This window comes from Scophthalmus maximus, chromosome 2, assembly GCF_022379125.1.
Source record: "Scophthalmus maximus strain ysfricsl-2021 chromosome 2, ASM2237912v1, whole genome shotgun sequence".
Lineage (NCBI taxonomy): Eukaryota > Metazoa > Chordata > Actinopteri > Pleuronectiformes > Scophthalmidae > Scophthalmus > Scophthalmus maximus.
Window position 1 is genome coordinate 4,531,940 of NC_061516.1, and position 14,792 is coordinate 4,546,731.

Genomic DNA, 14,792 nt, shown 5'->3' on the forward strand with positions numbered 1-14,792 from the left:
ATAATCATATTTAGTTTAAAATACGCGCGCGCACACACACACCACACAAACCGCGCGCACACACACACCGCGCACACACACACACGCGCGCGCACACACACACACACGCGCGCACACACACACACACACACACTGCTGCGATACCACAGTCTCCCTAGAAGGTTAAAGAGACGATGCTGTTTATTTTTGTGCACAGGAGGAAAAAAATGTCTTGTTTTGTGTCAACAGGACACAACCCAGACACGTTCTGTGGGACAAAGAAAAGGCATCATACTCTCACATGTCAGAGACAGGTATCATCATTTTGTTTGTGTATTTTTGCTTGAAAAATTATTGGAAAAACAAACCTTTTATCATCTTAGAGGAATATGCTGTTGAGGCACTTATTAAGTAATCAGTCCTGTTGCATTTTCAACATTTTATTTGAAAAAAAAAAACCAGTTTGGAACAACCAGCAATATTATATCTAAAAATATGTTAATATTCCATTTAACAAAGTAATAACACTACACATCCTGTGGTCCATATTAACTTTGGCAACTTTAGTCTCTATCGGACTGTTAACGACTATATCCTTTGGATTTAATTTGTATAAAAGACAGCGGATTTTATTGTTTTGAGGTCTGTTTGTTTAAGTTTTTTTTAACCAAACTCTAAAGCTAGTAGACAATTTAATCAATAAAGTTCAAATAAAGTTTTCTTCAGTGCTCGTTTCAGTAAAACCCTTTTTTTGTTTCACAAAAAAGTAATGACATCAATTAATGGTGTTAATTAATAGGCAGCAAAAAGCTTCAGTGACAGAACGCGTTTTAATTACTCTAGTTTAAATAAAGATAAATGTCAAAGTGAGGGAATACAACAAAAAACCTGAACTGACAGCAAGTGTTAAATACTGGCACTGTTTTGAAAATGAGGAACACCCAGCTTGACCTTTCTAACTGCCAATGTTAACAGACCAAATGGTACGAGGACGGGGAGAAATACATAGGGTGGGCAGCTGCTTTTATTGGCACACTTTAAAATGGAGTTATACAAGTAAAATACATTTTTTTACTTAAAAAACATACGAGGTATATACATATGAAAATATTGTATCACGTATCCTACGACATGCTAAATATAGATATAGATATAAAAGCCAAGAATTTGTCTCAATTAAAATACACCATGGACTAAAAGATTTGACACACAATTAAAAGTGCATTCAAAAATGAAGTGGTTTTGTCAAAGATACAAAAATAAAAGTTTTTTACAAAACTGAGGAAACACGACCTGAGACTTCTTCTAGGAGTCATCACCACAGAGGACTCAACACAGATGGAGGACTTGTTGGTTAAATTTAAAAAAAAAATCTATTTCATTTTAGCCTAGAAACCGGTTCACTAGCAATCGGAGCTCTGCGTGTTCCGTGAACTGGACGTGTACGTGTTGCTCTTCCTCGAGTATTTCAGAGCGCTGAAGGAGATCCTCATCCTCTCCACTGTCCTCTCGCTCCGGCAGAGGAACGTGTTCTTCACGTGCTGCCGGAAGTCGTCGGAGATGAAGTAGTACACGAAGGGGTCGAAGCAGCTGTTGAGGCTCGCCAGGCACAGGGTGGTGATGTAGAATCCGTACAGGTTGTTGGTGGCCCCGCCCAACAGGAGGATGTAGTGCACCAGCAACATGATGTTGCTGGGGGCGAAGCACACCAAGAACATGAGCAGCACGGTGACGATCAAGACCACGGCCTTCCGGCGCTTCTTGGCGATGGCGGCGTCCACCATACTGTTCCTGAGGGCCTTGAGCATGAGGACGTAGGAGACGATGCACACGACGGCGGGAGCAACGAAACCCACGATTCCCATTGTCAGGAAGTAGCCCGCTGCTATTTCCTTGTGACTGGGCTTGGTGACGTCGTGGCAGGTGAAGATGTCGAGGTTTGTCACGCGGACCTGCTGGTCGTACAGGTAGAGAGGGATCGTGACAAGCCAGACCAGCACCCAGATCGAGATGGAGACGCAGATAGCCCCACGGTTGCTTCTCTGCTGCAGGGACAGCGGGTTGACCACGGCCCAGTACCGCTGAACACTTATGCAGGTGATGAACAGGATGGAGCAGTACATGTTGCCGTAGAAAAACGCCACCAGCACTTTGCACAAACCCTCCCCGTAGACCCAGTCGTTGCCGTTGAAGTGGTACGCTATTTTCAGCGGCACCCAGATGACGAAGAGCAGGTCAGCCAGAGCCAGGTTGGCCATGTAGATCGACGACGGGTGCTTCTCCTTGGTGCGGAAGAGGAACACCCAGATGGCCAAGGCGTTGGTGGGCAGCCCCACGGCAAACACGACGATGTAGATGACCGGGAGGAAGACGGTGGTGAGGCGACTGCTCAGGACTTCTTTAGCTTGGGAGCTGACCCACACCCCGTCGTTGGTCTCTGTACCAGTGAAGCCTCGATCATCTGCGAGGCCACAACATGCAAAAGTGGCAGAAGCAGAACAGGTTTACGTGCAGGAATGTACACTCCGCTCCTTTCAGCTGAGAGCATTTTAAACCTCTGAGCTCGAGTCTAATGTCTTACAAGAGTCCACGTTACATTATTCCTTATGATCACACCACTTCTGACTTCACCAACCCAGCCTGTAGAGGCATCGGGGCGAACGAACGGGGCCTTCCTATGTATTCCACGCACGCAGTTAAGCGTAAAAATGTTGGTGATTCTGCCTGGGCAGAATCCGAGCGTCAAGTTTACAGCACACGCTCACCTTTCTTCGACAGGGTCGTCGCCAGGCAGCGCAGGAGCAGGAGCAGCTGAAGCCACCGTGTCCGGAAGGCCATGACTGCAGTCGGCGAGGAGGAGGAGATGTGTGGCGAGGCGCTGTGCGTCCGCGGGCGCAGTCCTGTCGCGCTTCTCCTCGTCGCCCGTGTAAACTCGGCGTCCACCCGAGAAACTGGTTTTGACACCTGCGTGATGTCACCGAGTCAGGTGATCGCGCACACCTCACCTACACACACACACACACACACACACACACACACACGGGATCGTCCTTCCGCCTTGCTGATCATGCCGCTGCCGGAATAATAATCCTCACACTTCTTTTCTTCTTCTTCTTCTTCTTCTTCTTCTTCTTCATTTACTTATTTTCGTTTCGTGTTTGATCTGTAATCCCGATGCGTTGTGTTTGCCTATTGAAATATGCGATGAAAGCTTGTACATAAAATACAATATTATGGTGATGACGATAATAAGAAATCTTCCTTCCGCCACGGTTATCCCGGAAACAGAAACGAAGCCCGGTGATATCAGATAACGCTTGATAACGTCTCATTTCTGTCTTATTGGAAGATACTTTTAATCCTAGTAGACTTAAAAACAAACACACAAACAAACAAAAAAAACCACTGGTGTCATTTGATCTATCCTTAAGCTGGTGATTCGGTTTGTGTTTAGACAAACGATCCAACCTCCTGTGAACTGAACAAACATTGAATACATCGACTGATTGATCGAGTAAAACCCATGATGAAAATGACCTGTAGATGCAGCAGTGCAAAGCGGCAGGACCCGGTGCATTTACAGAATAAAAATCACTTCAGCGAACTCTTCACAACTCTGTGCCACACACCGTCAATGCATATGTGTGTGTGTGTGTGTGTGTGTGTGTGTGTGGTGTCACACATCCAACGTCTCCAGTTGCTTCTTTTATTAATGCGCCTTATGCCTGCAGGGGGAAAAAAAAAACCCCACCGTGATCAATAGTGTGAAATGACAGCTTTAATAGGATCCACATTCAGTACTTCCCCTTTCCCACCAGCAGGAGGCAGCATGGAACAGCCTTGGTTGTCTCCAAAACACTTGATCACAATCACAATGATGGTGAGACCAAAAACAGACGCACATGTTTGGACTTGTGTTTTTCTTTACTTATGTTTTTTCAAGTGCATGAAAATGAACTTTTTGGTGACTTTATACAGAAACAAATGCTACCAAAAAAAAAAAACTGACAAAAATAGCAAGTAGTTTCCTTCCATTATATAATGTCTGTTGGCTTAGGGTATAAACTCATAAACTCTAGCAAATACAGTGCAAAAATTAAAGCATTTCATAGTATAAAACGTTCAGCTCAACTGTTTAAAAAAACTAAAGCACATACAGTCGACTAAACTCTACAGATCAGCTCTGTGCTCCATCTATTGACCTTCGCAATAAAGACAAATGTCGACTTCCGAGTCAGTTGAGTCACACCGTCACACCCGCTCAGTGACAGTCTCAGAGCAGCAGCTTCTTGTACTGGCTGTTGAGGTTGGCTTGGGCCATCTTGGTAACTGGAGTGTGTATGGTGGAGCTTTCTGTTCGGCTGGATTTCAGAATTGTTCTGGAGCTCGACCGGCCGGAGTCAGACGACGAATGCCGGATGCTACTGCCGTCGGAAATCTTCTGACACCTCAGCATGCTGGATAGCTCTCTCTGGCACTGGGATGATCCAAAGTAGTAGACCATGGGATCCAGGAGGCAGTTCAGACTGCCCAAACACATGAACACCAGATAGGCCGCGTAGGAGCCATCGGGGGTCTCTTGGATCGTCTTGACCCCTTCGTTGAACTGCAGGTAGTGTGCTAGCAGTAGACAGTTGGTCGGCGTGAAACACAGCACAAATATCACCAGCACCGTTGCAGCCATCACCACTGCCCGTGATCTTCTGCGTGAACGTCCTAGAACGCCGCACGGGACCCGGTTCAGTGACCAGATCACCCGAGTGTAGGACACTGCTGTGATGAGCAGAGGCAGGAAGAAGAAGGAGCAGCAGAGGGTGATGAAGTAGATCTTGTAGTGCCAGATTACCTTGTGCGCAGACTGGACATCGTGGCAAGTGGTGATGTTCAGCTGACTGAGGTGAACAGTCTGGTCGGAGAGGACCAGAGGCACAGTGCCAGCGAAGGATAATATCCACATGGCCACGCAGGCCATGATTGCGTTCCGTGGACTCCTCCAAGACAGGGAGTCGATGGGATAGACTACGGCGAGGAGGCGGTCCACGCTGATGCAAGCTATGAGCAGCACCGAGCAATACATGTTCCAGTAAAAGGCTGCGGTGACCACGCGGCACATGAGCGGGCCGAATATCCAGTCGTTGCCGCCAAAGTGGTAGGAGATCTTGAAGGGGAGCAGCGCGGCAAAGAGCAGATCGGCACAGGCCAGATTCAACATGTAGATTGCTGCCGGCTTCTTGGGCCAGATCCTCAGGGTGAAGGCGACCACCGCGCAGATGTTGATCGGCAGGCTGATGAGGCAGACCAGTGTGTAGAAGGAAGGTATGAGGAGGGTGGACACGGAGCCTGTGAGAAACAGCAGCGCTTCCTCGGAGACTTCCAGCCTGTGGGTGCTGGTTGTGTTGCGCAACCGACCGCTTTTGGACAGATTGGTAACCTCACCGTCTGGATAGACATAATCCATGTCTATTGGTTCAGCAGTGTAGGTCTTGTCAATAAAGACAAAAGTCCGCCCTTGCATGGTACCTGGGGGAAAAGAGAGAATGGTTTGAATCAATAGATTCAATATCTTTTTTTACATTTTCGACAAAAATGCCATTAATTGGCTGTACTGTGATCTGATTTTTTTTTACCATTTTATTTGTCAATTTCCCAAATAACAGGTTTTGCTGCTTTTCTGCGTTTCTACTTTAAACTCCATCGCTCTGGGTTTTAGACATTTTGTGATGTCACCTTGGGCTCTGGAAGCATGTATTAACTAAATTTGAAACCTACAGATTAACTGATAATGAAAACGATCGCTTTTTAGCCTTTTCTTCATTTTCGCCAAGGAACAGATGTTCTCGTATACGTCTGTTGGTCTGTTTGTTTGTTAGCTAATGATTGATTACGCAAAAAAAAGCAGAACCAATTTGCATGAAATTTTGTTGATTCTTCCTTCAGTCATGGCATGACTGATTCAATTTGAATGCCGATCCAGATAAACAGGCAGATCCAGGATTTGTTTTTCACTCTAATTAACATGACATGAAAGGGAGTAAGCCTTGGTGAGGTACAGTATCTGCTCTCCCTTCTTTTCTCAGTTAAATCGTTCGGTCTATGAAATGACCAAATCAAAAGGACAACATCGAACGCTTTGCTCTGAAAGACAAACATTGGACAGGTCTCTGAACTCTACTGGACAGGGAATTCTACTCTCCCAAAAGATGTTTCCTAACGTGATGTTAGTGCAGAGTGCTCTCCGTCTGCTCCATCAGTGTTCTACTGGGTCGAGACCTGTTGACTGGGAAGGCGTATGTTTCCAATAGTATCTTGTGCTCTTCAAACCATTCAGCGACCCCCCCACGACCCCCGTGACCTGTGGGTGCTGGGGCCTTGTCACTCTGGATCGGCACAGGAACGTTTCATCATTGCGTCAAGGTGATCAACAGCGTTGTATTGATTAGCGTTGGCAATTGACCCACAACTCAAATGCATTCTCATTCTTGTCGAAACAATGAACCACTGAACTCGCCAATGGTGCATCCATCTTTGTCATGAGCCCCTCTGAGTTTCTTGGCACCAACGCAGGCGACACTTACGGCTCCTACTGTAACACTGGACACTTGAGCAGTCTTTTGATCGAGGGCGAGGCGCCCTCCTCGGCATTTCAATACACGCCACACAGTTGCATTATGGGATGTTCATTTCCTAACAGTGCCAGGCAGTGCACCTGGGTCTCCATTCATCTATTCAGGTTGTTCCTTTAATTAGTCAACCTCATGAACCAACTAATCTTTTTTTGTCTAGTTATATTAAATCAACACAGTAAATTCGATTGATAATTTCATGCTATGATTTATTAATGTGCAATGTTGCATATTTGTTATCAGACACGTATTAAAAATGCATTTAGAAAAAATAAAAAAAAGGCGTTTGTTTCATTAGAAAGTGACTCAAGTCTTCTTACCGTTCTTGGCCGCAGCCGAGGCCGCACATGCACACACCAGAACCATCAGCAAACCTTTTGGAAACGCTGGAGACATTGTGTTAGTAATATAGGGGGGGCAAAAAAGTATTCAATATCGTTATTCCGCGTGTCAGTTCTCCGCGTGTCTCGCTCCTCTCCCAGGCTCTTTCTGCCTCCGACCGCAGCCAGTGAGCTTCGTTTCCCCCCAGACTCCGCCCCCCCGACCCCGGTACAACCAATCAACACCAGCATTCCTGTCGACTGACGTCACCTTTCCCGTCACACAGCTAATGGTCCCCAACTGAACCTCGACAAAACTTTTTATTAAAGAAAAAGGGAACAATTTCCTGAAAGAAAAAAAAAAGGAAGACAGTCGCAAACATTCAAAATATAATATATGATAAAGTAATACTTTACTTCATGTCAGTGCCAACAGATATATTGCCATGGCTACAGTGACAGCATTCGTCCTTTACAGCAGTGTACGTTAAATCATCACTTCAAATAAAATGTATTATTATTATTATTATTATTAATGTAATCTTTATACTGCGCAACTATATGAACAGCGAGAATGTTTAACTACAATTAAAATTGGGAAGTAAAGGTTTGTTCATGCAGCATTTTTTTAATATGAATGTTACAAAACACATGAGCAAAACTAGTTAATAAAACAAGGGGAAAATATTGAAAGTGTTGTTTTTTTTATTTAATGGTCCAATGATCACACAGTAAGGTGTATAAATGTCCTATGTTTACAGGCAAGGACTCCTCCGTCTCCCATCCCTTTAAGATCAAGCACTGATGCTTTTATTTAACATTTAGCCACTAAAGTTCAGTAATGTACTCAGGGGCTTGCCTTATAGGTTATAATTCATATTCTATATTAAAAATCTGAACTCCACTGGCAGCCAGAGAAGAAGTCCTGTACTGGAGTAATGTGGACCCTGCGCTTTGACTTTATTAGGAGACAGGCCGCAGCATTTATAAGCAGACTACAAGTCCTTGGCTGAAGCAGGAGTAATAATTCCGCAGGGGCACAAACATAAGTAGGGACGTGACTGCACATCTTTATTTGTTTTGTACAAAAACAGTCTTTCATTATACATTTTTTTTCATTTGGAGTACGAGGCCAGATTGCATAGCAGACATCAGGTGTGAACCACAGGGTACACCGACGTCATTTTACATGAATACATTATTTATGGTGTAACCGCCAGTGATGCTTCTGAATTGACGTGGCGTGTGAAAGGTTTTGTGCTATTTTTCTTTCTGTTTTCCAAACTTTGGGAGGCAAACGTTCCACTAAACACATGTACAGGGGTCATAGAGTATGGAATGTGTTTCATAAACATTCCTTCTTTTTTTTTCTTTTTCGCGTAGCAATATCCCCAGAGATTCCTAAGTGTTTCCTCTGTTTGCAAGAGTCAAATAACCCTATCAGATGGAAAGATGGGAGATGGATCAAACAAAGGCACAAAAATGACCGCACTTAGAAAAATTAGTCTGTTTCTTCTTACTCGCTTAATGTGAACTCTAATAGCTCTGATAGCCATTCAGACTCTGATGGCCATGGGAGCCATTCAGGCACTGACATACAGTGTGAGGACAGAGGACAGTACAAAAACGAGAAGGAGATGCGGACAAGAGAAAGTGTGTTTGCTAGAAAGAACGAGAAACGTGCTGGTTACTTTCTCTTTGCAAGACTTTGCGAGCGCTTGATGGGGCCAGGATGGGGCCAGGATGGGGCCAGGACTCATACATACATGGGGCCATGACTCATACATCATGAGCTTTATATCCACCGGGACACAATATCCGAGCTCACAGACAGCCAGACTAAACCTACTTCCTCACAAAAATATCTGTCACCCCGATCCGTTTCTTAACATCAAAACAAAGTTGCATTTGAGATGTATGATCATTTCCTACTGGTCCTTGAGGCCTCCTTATAGGCCGTCCTTGCAATTTAGGGCAATATACTTAATCACTTTCTTGCTCACAGTTAGTTGAGAAAATTGCTTCCGCTCTCAAATCTGAATGCTAAATATAAAGCTGGAGGATGTCAATGTACAAAATAGACTATTATGTCATGGTCAAGGAGGGGCCAGATGACGCAGCATCCGGACTATCACATCCAAGCGGACGGACGCAAACAAACAAACTTTGACTCACAAAGTGAATTTTGTAAATTTTCTTTTTTCTTTTTCAACAGTTGGTTGTGGAGGGGCCTGTGTGATTGTGTGGACAGTGAAAATGAATAAACTAAACTAAGGTGTAGTTGCTCTTTGATGAGATCGGTCTCATTCTTATTGAACTCTAAAATGTCAGGGTACTCTGAATGGTCTAATGTAATAGGCGATAACAAAGCAAGCTGCGAACACAACGCTGACATGTGAATGGGAATTATTCGGGTCTATGTTGACCGCTAACCTTGCCTGTAAAGTGCTGGGCAAAGTAAAGTGTACAGTCAGTTTAAGGAGTATGCCTGCCTGATAGAGCGAAACATCTCCGCCGTGGGCGTGAACCAAAACAACAAAATGGTGGGACAGAAAAGCCAAAAGCAACAATCAGAGAGATGAGTGATAAGGCTTTATTAGTTCATCACTATGACGGACCCCTTCACAACAACAAGTAGCCATGTGTTTCTCTTATTAATATAAAAAAAAACACTGATTACAGACATTTCCAAATTTGACATTGGAAGAAAATGCAGCTGGTCAATGGTATCCAGTGCTGAGGTCATGTTGCTCCTGCAGCCTGCTGTGTCTGGGGCGTTCCCTAAACTAACAGAGGCTCATTCCTGCTCGCAGTATTAGGCAGGATGCAGACTGTGGGAGATTAAGTCCAGAGTGAAGCTACTGGCACAGTTCCATCCTGTTGTTTTCTGCGTCCACTTTGGCCCACTTAATCATTCCCTGAGCATCGGCCTTGGTGAAAGGGACATACGAAAAAACAAAGAGGTCGACAATGAGAATTGGACGGAGGATATTATGCTCAGTTTAGACATGTTGTGTAGAGACCGTATCTCTGCGTTGGCCACAAAGTGTCTTTTGTTGTTAAAATCTGTTAAATCAACAGTCAGTGACATAATAGCCTGCGTATAATTAATTCTTGAGAAAAAAAGGAGACAGAGGTAGACTGACCTGCCTCCCACACCCCGATCTCAGATTTCATCCTCTGGTATGATTCAGACGTGCGGATGTGAAAACCAACACCAGCAGTTGGACATAAAGTAGGATGCAATTGCGTGCATCTAAGACGGAATAATTGAAAAAAATATTACTAAAGAGGAAATTCGTCACGGTCCGTGATTTACTCACAATCAACTGTGAAAACTCTGCAGCTATATAAAGTAAGCATTAGCAGAACAACGGTGGTGTTGCTGAATTGTCTGCACAAGACAATTCTGCCATTTTTAGTCATCGTGTGTGCAGAGTTGCCAGGTTCGTGTGATTGCTTTAAAAAGCAGGCAACTTTGATAGAAGGTGAAAGCGAGTGAGATATGGTGGACTCTGACGGCATGATCTTCTGCTTACATTTCGTTATCTTACTTCACTGACCCCCAACAATGGTCGTCCTGGATAACCTGGACTAGGAAGCTGGTTATCAGCTGTCTCAGTTAACTTTTCATATCCAGGTACGAGTGTGTTCAAGGTGAAGAGGCATCAACATCCTCCGAATCATGAATTAAGTATCTAAATATAATATGAGAATAAAACGAAACGCTGATACGTGCAGGTCAATTTGGTCACAGCTACAGACAAAAGTGACATTTAACTCAATGTAAACACGAACACATGACTAGAATAGAAAAGAAATATTAGAAATCATTTAACAATTGAAGGGGTGTTGTTTTCGAAAACCCGGATTTTTTTCCATACTGGCTGATTTTTACAGAAAGTGTGTCGCTTTAGAATCGATTCCTGCCCCTTTTAAGTCAGACTATAGATATACGGTGACATCCTCTTCAACTTCAACTTCACCTTTTTTTATTGTCATTCTGCAACATGAAACATGAAAGAATGAAGGGCAGTACTAAGGTCTCCGTCATGAATAGCAACGCAAGTACTCAAACATCCACAGGAATAAGCACGTATTAAAACATATAACCAATAAAAAAACAAAAAGGCATTAAATAGGCGGCATACGGTGCGGTAGCAGCATCAAGAAAAAGTAAAAGCAGTAGTCCGTAGTTCTGAGGATTTTGCATTGGCAGTGTGGGGCAGTTCATGACAGCATCTGAGAAGGAACTGTTCTTTCTGCCAGCGTGCAGCTAAAGCGTGCCACACGGTGGTGCAGGAAGTCAGTGTGCTCTCTAACACACCTCTAAAATGAGCTGAGGATGTTGGAGCGCAGTGTCCCCAGGAAACACGTGCGTCGACGGGCCTCGTCGACGACGCTCGAGGTGCTATAACGCCAGGTGAAGGCCTCGGCGAGGTGCACCCCGAGGTATGTGAAGCGGGGGCACCATCGCCACAGCTGCTCCGCGGTTGTGGGGAGGAAAGGGGGCAGTGCCGGTCCTCCACAACCGTGCCTTTGGTCCCTCCTGCCTGTCCGCCGACCCGTTACCGTTGGTGATAAGTCCCACCACTGCCGGGTGGTTTTGAAAGCGAGCTCTGCAGTCACGTGTGAGATGTGTGAAGAGCAGCAGGCTGAAGGACACAGCCTCGGCGGGGGAGCCAGTGTTCAGGATGATGGATGGTGATGTGGTGTCGTTGATTCTAACCGACTGTGGCCTGTTAGTCCAAAAGTCCAATGTCCAGTTGCATAGATGGGGGAGTTCCGAGACTTGACAGTTGCTTTTCGCCTGCGCTTGCGGGCTGATTGTTTGACCGAAGGCGGAACCAGTGAATCGAAAAAGAGCAGCCTCGCGCAGGAATCCCGTTTTTTTCCCCAGACGCGTGAGGGCCTGATGGATCCCAGCAGAGACAGTGTACGAATAAGAGTGAAAACCTTCAACACTGTCAGAGAGTTCAAAAAAAAAATATATATATATATCTCTATTTCACCTGTCGTTCAATTTGTTGTAAACTTACCAAAACCAAGTCTAGTCTAAACCCTTATGTGCTGTCTGAGAAAAAAGACTCGTGACTGCAGGACAGACGGCAAAGTCTCCACCGAGCACTGCAGCAGGCCGTCCTTCAAATTGGACTTCCGCCACCTACTGTATGTCTGCACTCAGAATTATGCCCTGACAAAGTCCTGCCTCGTGTTCTTTCTCGCGTGTTTTAATGGCCTCGCTGGACACTCCTACACAACCTTCTCCTTTTCCAAATCTCTCCCACCATTTGCCACAGCCCGGTTGAGACCTCCTCTGGCCTCCCGAGATCAACCTGGCGCTGTCCTCTCTCGTACTGCTCATTTGCATTTGTATGCTTCTTCCTTAAATGCTTCCGCTTCTGCTTCCTTTAATCCAGCAGAAGCTACAGACCTCGTGACCTGCTGAAACCAGAACTGAGAAACATATTTGTGATTTGACTGGTGAAGAACCCTGACTATCTGTCATTCTGTCTCTCCTCCCTGTTTGTGCACCGAAAACCCCCTCTGTCAAAGACGATGACCTTCACTCTACTGTGACTGGATGAACGACGCTGAAAAGTTCACCTCCTGATTAAAGACAGGTTGCTGTATTACTCACGAACCCTGAGCAGAGTTTGTCCTCAGTCGATACCATCTCCCACAGAGGATCAGCCCCAATATCCCTACTTGTATGTGATACTTGCCTTAATGCTGCACCACCACAGCATCCAGCCTCATGACAGGATGTGGATTAAATCATGTATGATGAAAACTACAAAAACTAATGCTGCTGTTTCATTGCACAAATTGCTATTCATGCATTGTGTATGTTACATTAAGTAGCTGTTATTCCAGTCCTTATCTACAGAGGTCCGACAAAGTCAATTCAGCATTTGGGACGGAATAATATCTCCTTTTTTTTGGGGGGGGGGGCCTCCTCTTGCTGTACTCTCAGGATGTTGACTTTTACATTCTTGATAAAATGTACAAAAAGCAGGGGAATGGAATCACCCTGGAATAATAATAATAACTATCGCCCTCTTGTGGGGAAAGTAGCTTTCCTTTCCGGCATTTTTCAGTCGAGGATAAAGGCCATTTATGGTCTTCTGGAGTCATTCAACAAACCTCAAAAGGTTATGTGTACATTGTAGAGACACCGTGACCCCTGAGTAAATATAACTTTTTTTCAGTTCGTACTGGACTCAATGGTGCAACCAGGCTGTTATAATAATAATTCACATCATTTATCTCAGGTGTTTGCAGTTGCATCAAAATAAGCCTCCTCGCACGTTTTCATCGGACCCCACCAACAGAATTCAGAGAAATAAGAAACAGAAAGCAGCGGCCTATTCTAGGATATGAAGTTACTTTGGGGCTACAGGAAACAGATGTCTGCTGCGGATGCGCAGCTCGTCTTTGAGAGAGTTAAACAAAAAGGAAGGAGGTGCATCATGCTTCTGATCTAAAAGACCTGAAGTACTGAATCATTTCGCAGCAAATGGAAGTTGCTCCCATTTGTGGCTTTTGTGTGCGTCCGTTGATCAATGTTGCGTTAAAAGCATGTTTTTAAAAGGGTACCAATGTTTTTTTGTGCTGAACATGCAGACCCATGAGGGATGGGAGCCTGACCATATTTGTTCCTTACAGTAAACAAAACCTCCGCGACCTTTCGCTGCAAGTATGAAAACAAGATGTTTATGTTTTGTCCGTGACGATGGCGAACTGCAGTGTGGAGCGGACGCGCCGCCCTGTTCTCAGTTTGAAGTCATGCGTGGTGCTTTCCTGCTGCACGTCAGCGAGCGCGTCAGAGGCGGGGAATGGATGCACAAATAGAATCCATCTGCGAGGTGTCTGCATGTGGCACGTCTGAGGTCAGACAGATGCTGTTGCTGGAAGCGTCTCTCCTCGTCTGACACAAACAGATCGGAGGGGAGCAAGACACAGGTCACATCTGCTGATCAGTTGGGCGCTGAGGTTCGGGTAATAGAAGACAAACATTCAACTTGTACTTCAAACTGGGTGTGTCCAGAAGAATATGACCAAAATTCAAGCTGATGAAGTCTCCAGCAATTAAGAAAGTGAAATGGAAAAGAAAAAACAACTGTAGAAAACCTGAATTGAAGATGTCATAAAAGACAATGCCCCTGCAGTTATAGACACATGCAAAAAAGAAAAATATGACTGCACATATGACTCATCCATTTGTCACTTTGTGTATGTGATACTTTCTAACGCTATCGGCCAACTGAAGCATGAGTACACAACTTATATGGAAAATAATCCAGAAAGATTTTTCAAGGAGACCAGAAGTGAAGACTAAACAAAAACTGCTCATGTTCAGACAAGCTTATCATCTTCAGTCAGACGCTTCCTTGCTCGACCAGTGGCCTCTTTCCGTGTATTACCTCATCCCCACGTCCCCCTTGGGATCATGATGCCGGAGCAAAAAAGGACCTATGAAGCTTCCAGATGTGCCTCAAGTGTGAGGCCGCAAAAATGGACGACGGTGTCGACTTCTTTTTCCATTAGTTTGCCACATGACACCCTGGGGGTTGAATATTTCAGTTAAGAAAACCAGGTATGAAAACTGTCTGGAGACGTTGTTATAGACGTTGCAAAATGGTGTGCATCCTTTTTTAAATTCAAGCCTGCCGAAGGGAGCGAATGACGAGGAAAGTACACAGCAGATAAAACGGAACAGTGTGGCTCAGCACTGTCGCCTTTGCATCTCATGAAAGCAGAGGACAGCCGGAGAGAGTGAGAGAGGTTCTTCAAGTTCACGCCGTGCATGTTAAAACAATAAAATCTACTCTCATGTTTCCTCTTTTTCCTCCCCTCACGCTCAGTT

General features: G+C 44.9%; 2 protein-coding genes across 2 annotated transcripts; both read right to left on the reverse strand.

Annotated features, from left to right (window-relative positions):
• Positions 1-403: 403 nt before the first annotated feature.
• f2rl1.1 (coagulation factor II (thrombin) receptor-like 1, tandem duplicate 1) lies at positions 404-3,248 on the reverse strand. Its single transcript, XM_035624909.2, has 2 exons — positions 2,745-3,248; positions 404-2,440 (listed from the first exon to the last, which is right to left on the reverse strand). Exons 1-2 carry the CDS (start codon positions 2,815-2,817, stop codon positions 1,383-1,385), a joined length of 1,131 nt encoding a protein of 376 aa, XP_035480802.1. The 5' UTR covers positions 2,818-3,248; the 3' UTR covers positions 404-1,382.
• Positions 3,249-3,884: 636 nt separating this feature from the next.
• LOC118300474 (proteinase-activated receptor 1-like) lies at positions 3,885-7,110 on the reverse strand. Its single transcript, XM_035624906.2, has 2 exons — positions 6,923-7,110; positions 3,885-5,499 (listed from the first exon to the last, which is right to left on the reverse strand). The coding sequence occupies exons 1-2, from the start codon at positions 6,996-6,998 to the stop codon at positions 4,253-4,255; spliced, it is 1,323 nt and encodes a 440-aa protein (XP_035480799.1). The 5' UTR covers positions 6,999-7,110; the 3' UTR covers positions 3,885-4,252.
• Between the last annotated feature and the right edge of the window lie 7,682 nt (positions 7,111-14,792).

What these genes read in the sequence shown, in the direction of transcription:
- f2rl1.1 (XM_035624909.2), bottom strand. Translation starts at nt 2,817, where the DNA reads ATGGCCTTCCGGACACGGTGGCTTCAGCTGCTCCTGCTCCTGCGCTGC. An exon ending in GACGACCCTGTCGAAGAAAG is followed by an intron (nt 2,441 to 2,744) that starts GTGAGCGTGTGC and finishes GTGGCCTCGCAG; the next exon opens with ATGATCGAGGCTTCACTGGT.
- LOC118300474 (XM_035624906.2), bottom strand. Translation starts at nt 6,998, where the DNA reads ATGTCTCCAGCGTTTCCAAAAGGTTTGCTGATGGTTCTGGTGTGTGCA. An exon ending in CTCGGCTGCGGCCAAGAACG is followed by an intron (nt 5,500 to 6,922) that starts GTAAGAAGACTT and finishes CTTTTCCCCCAG; the next exon opens with GTACCATGCAAGGGCGGACT.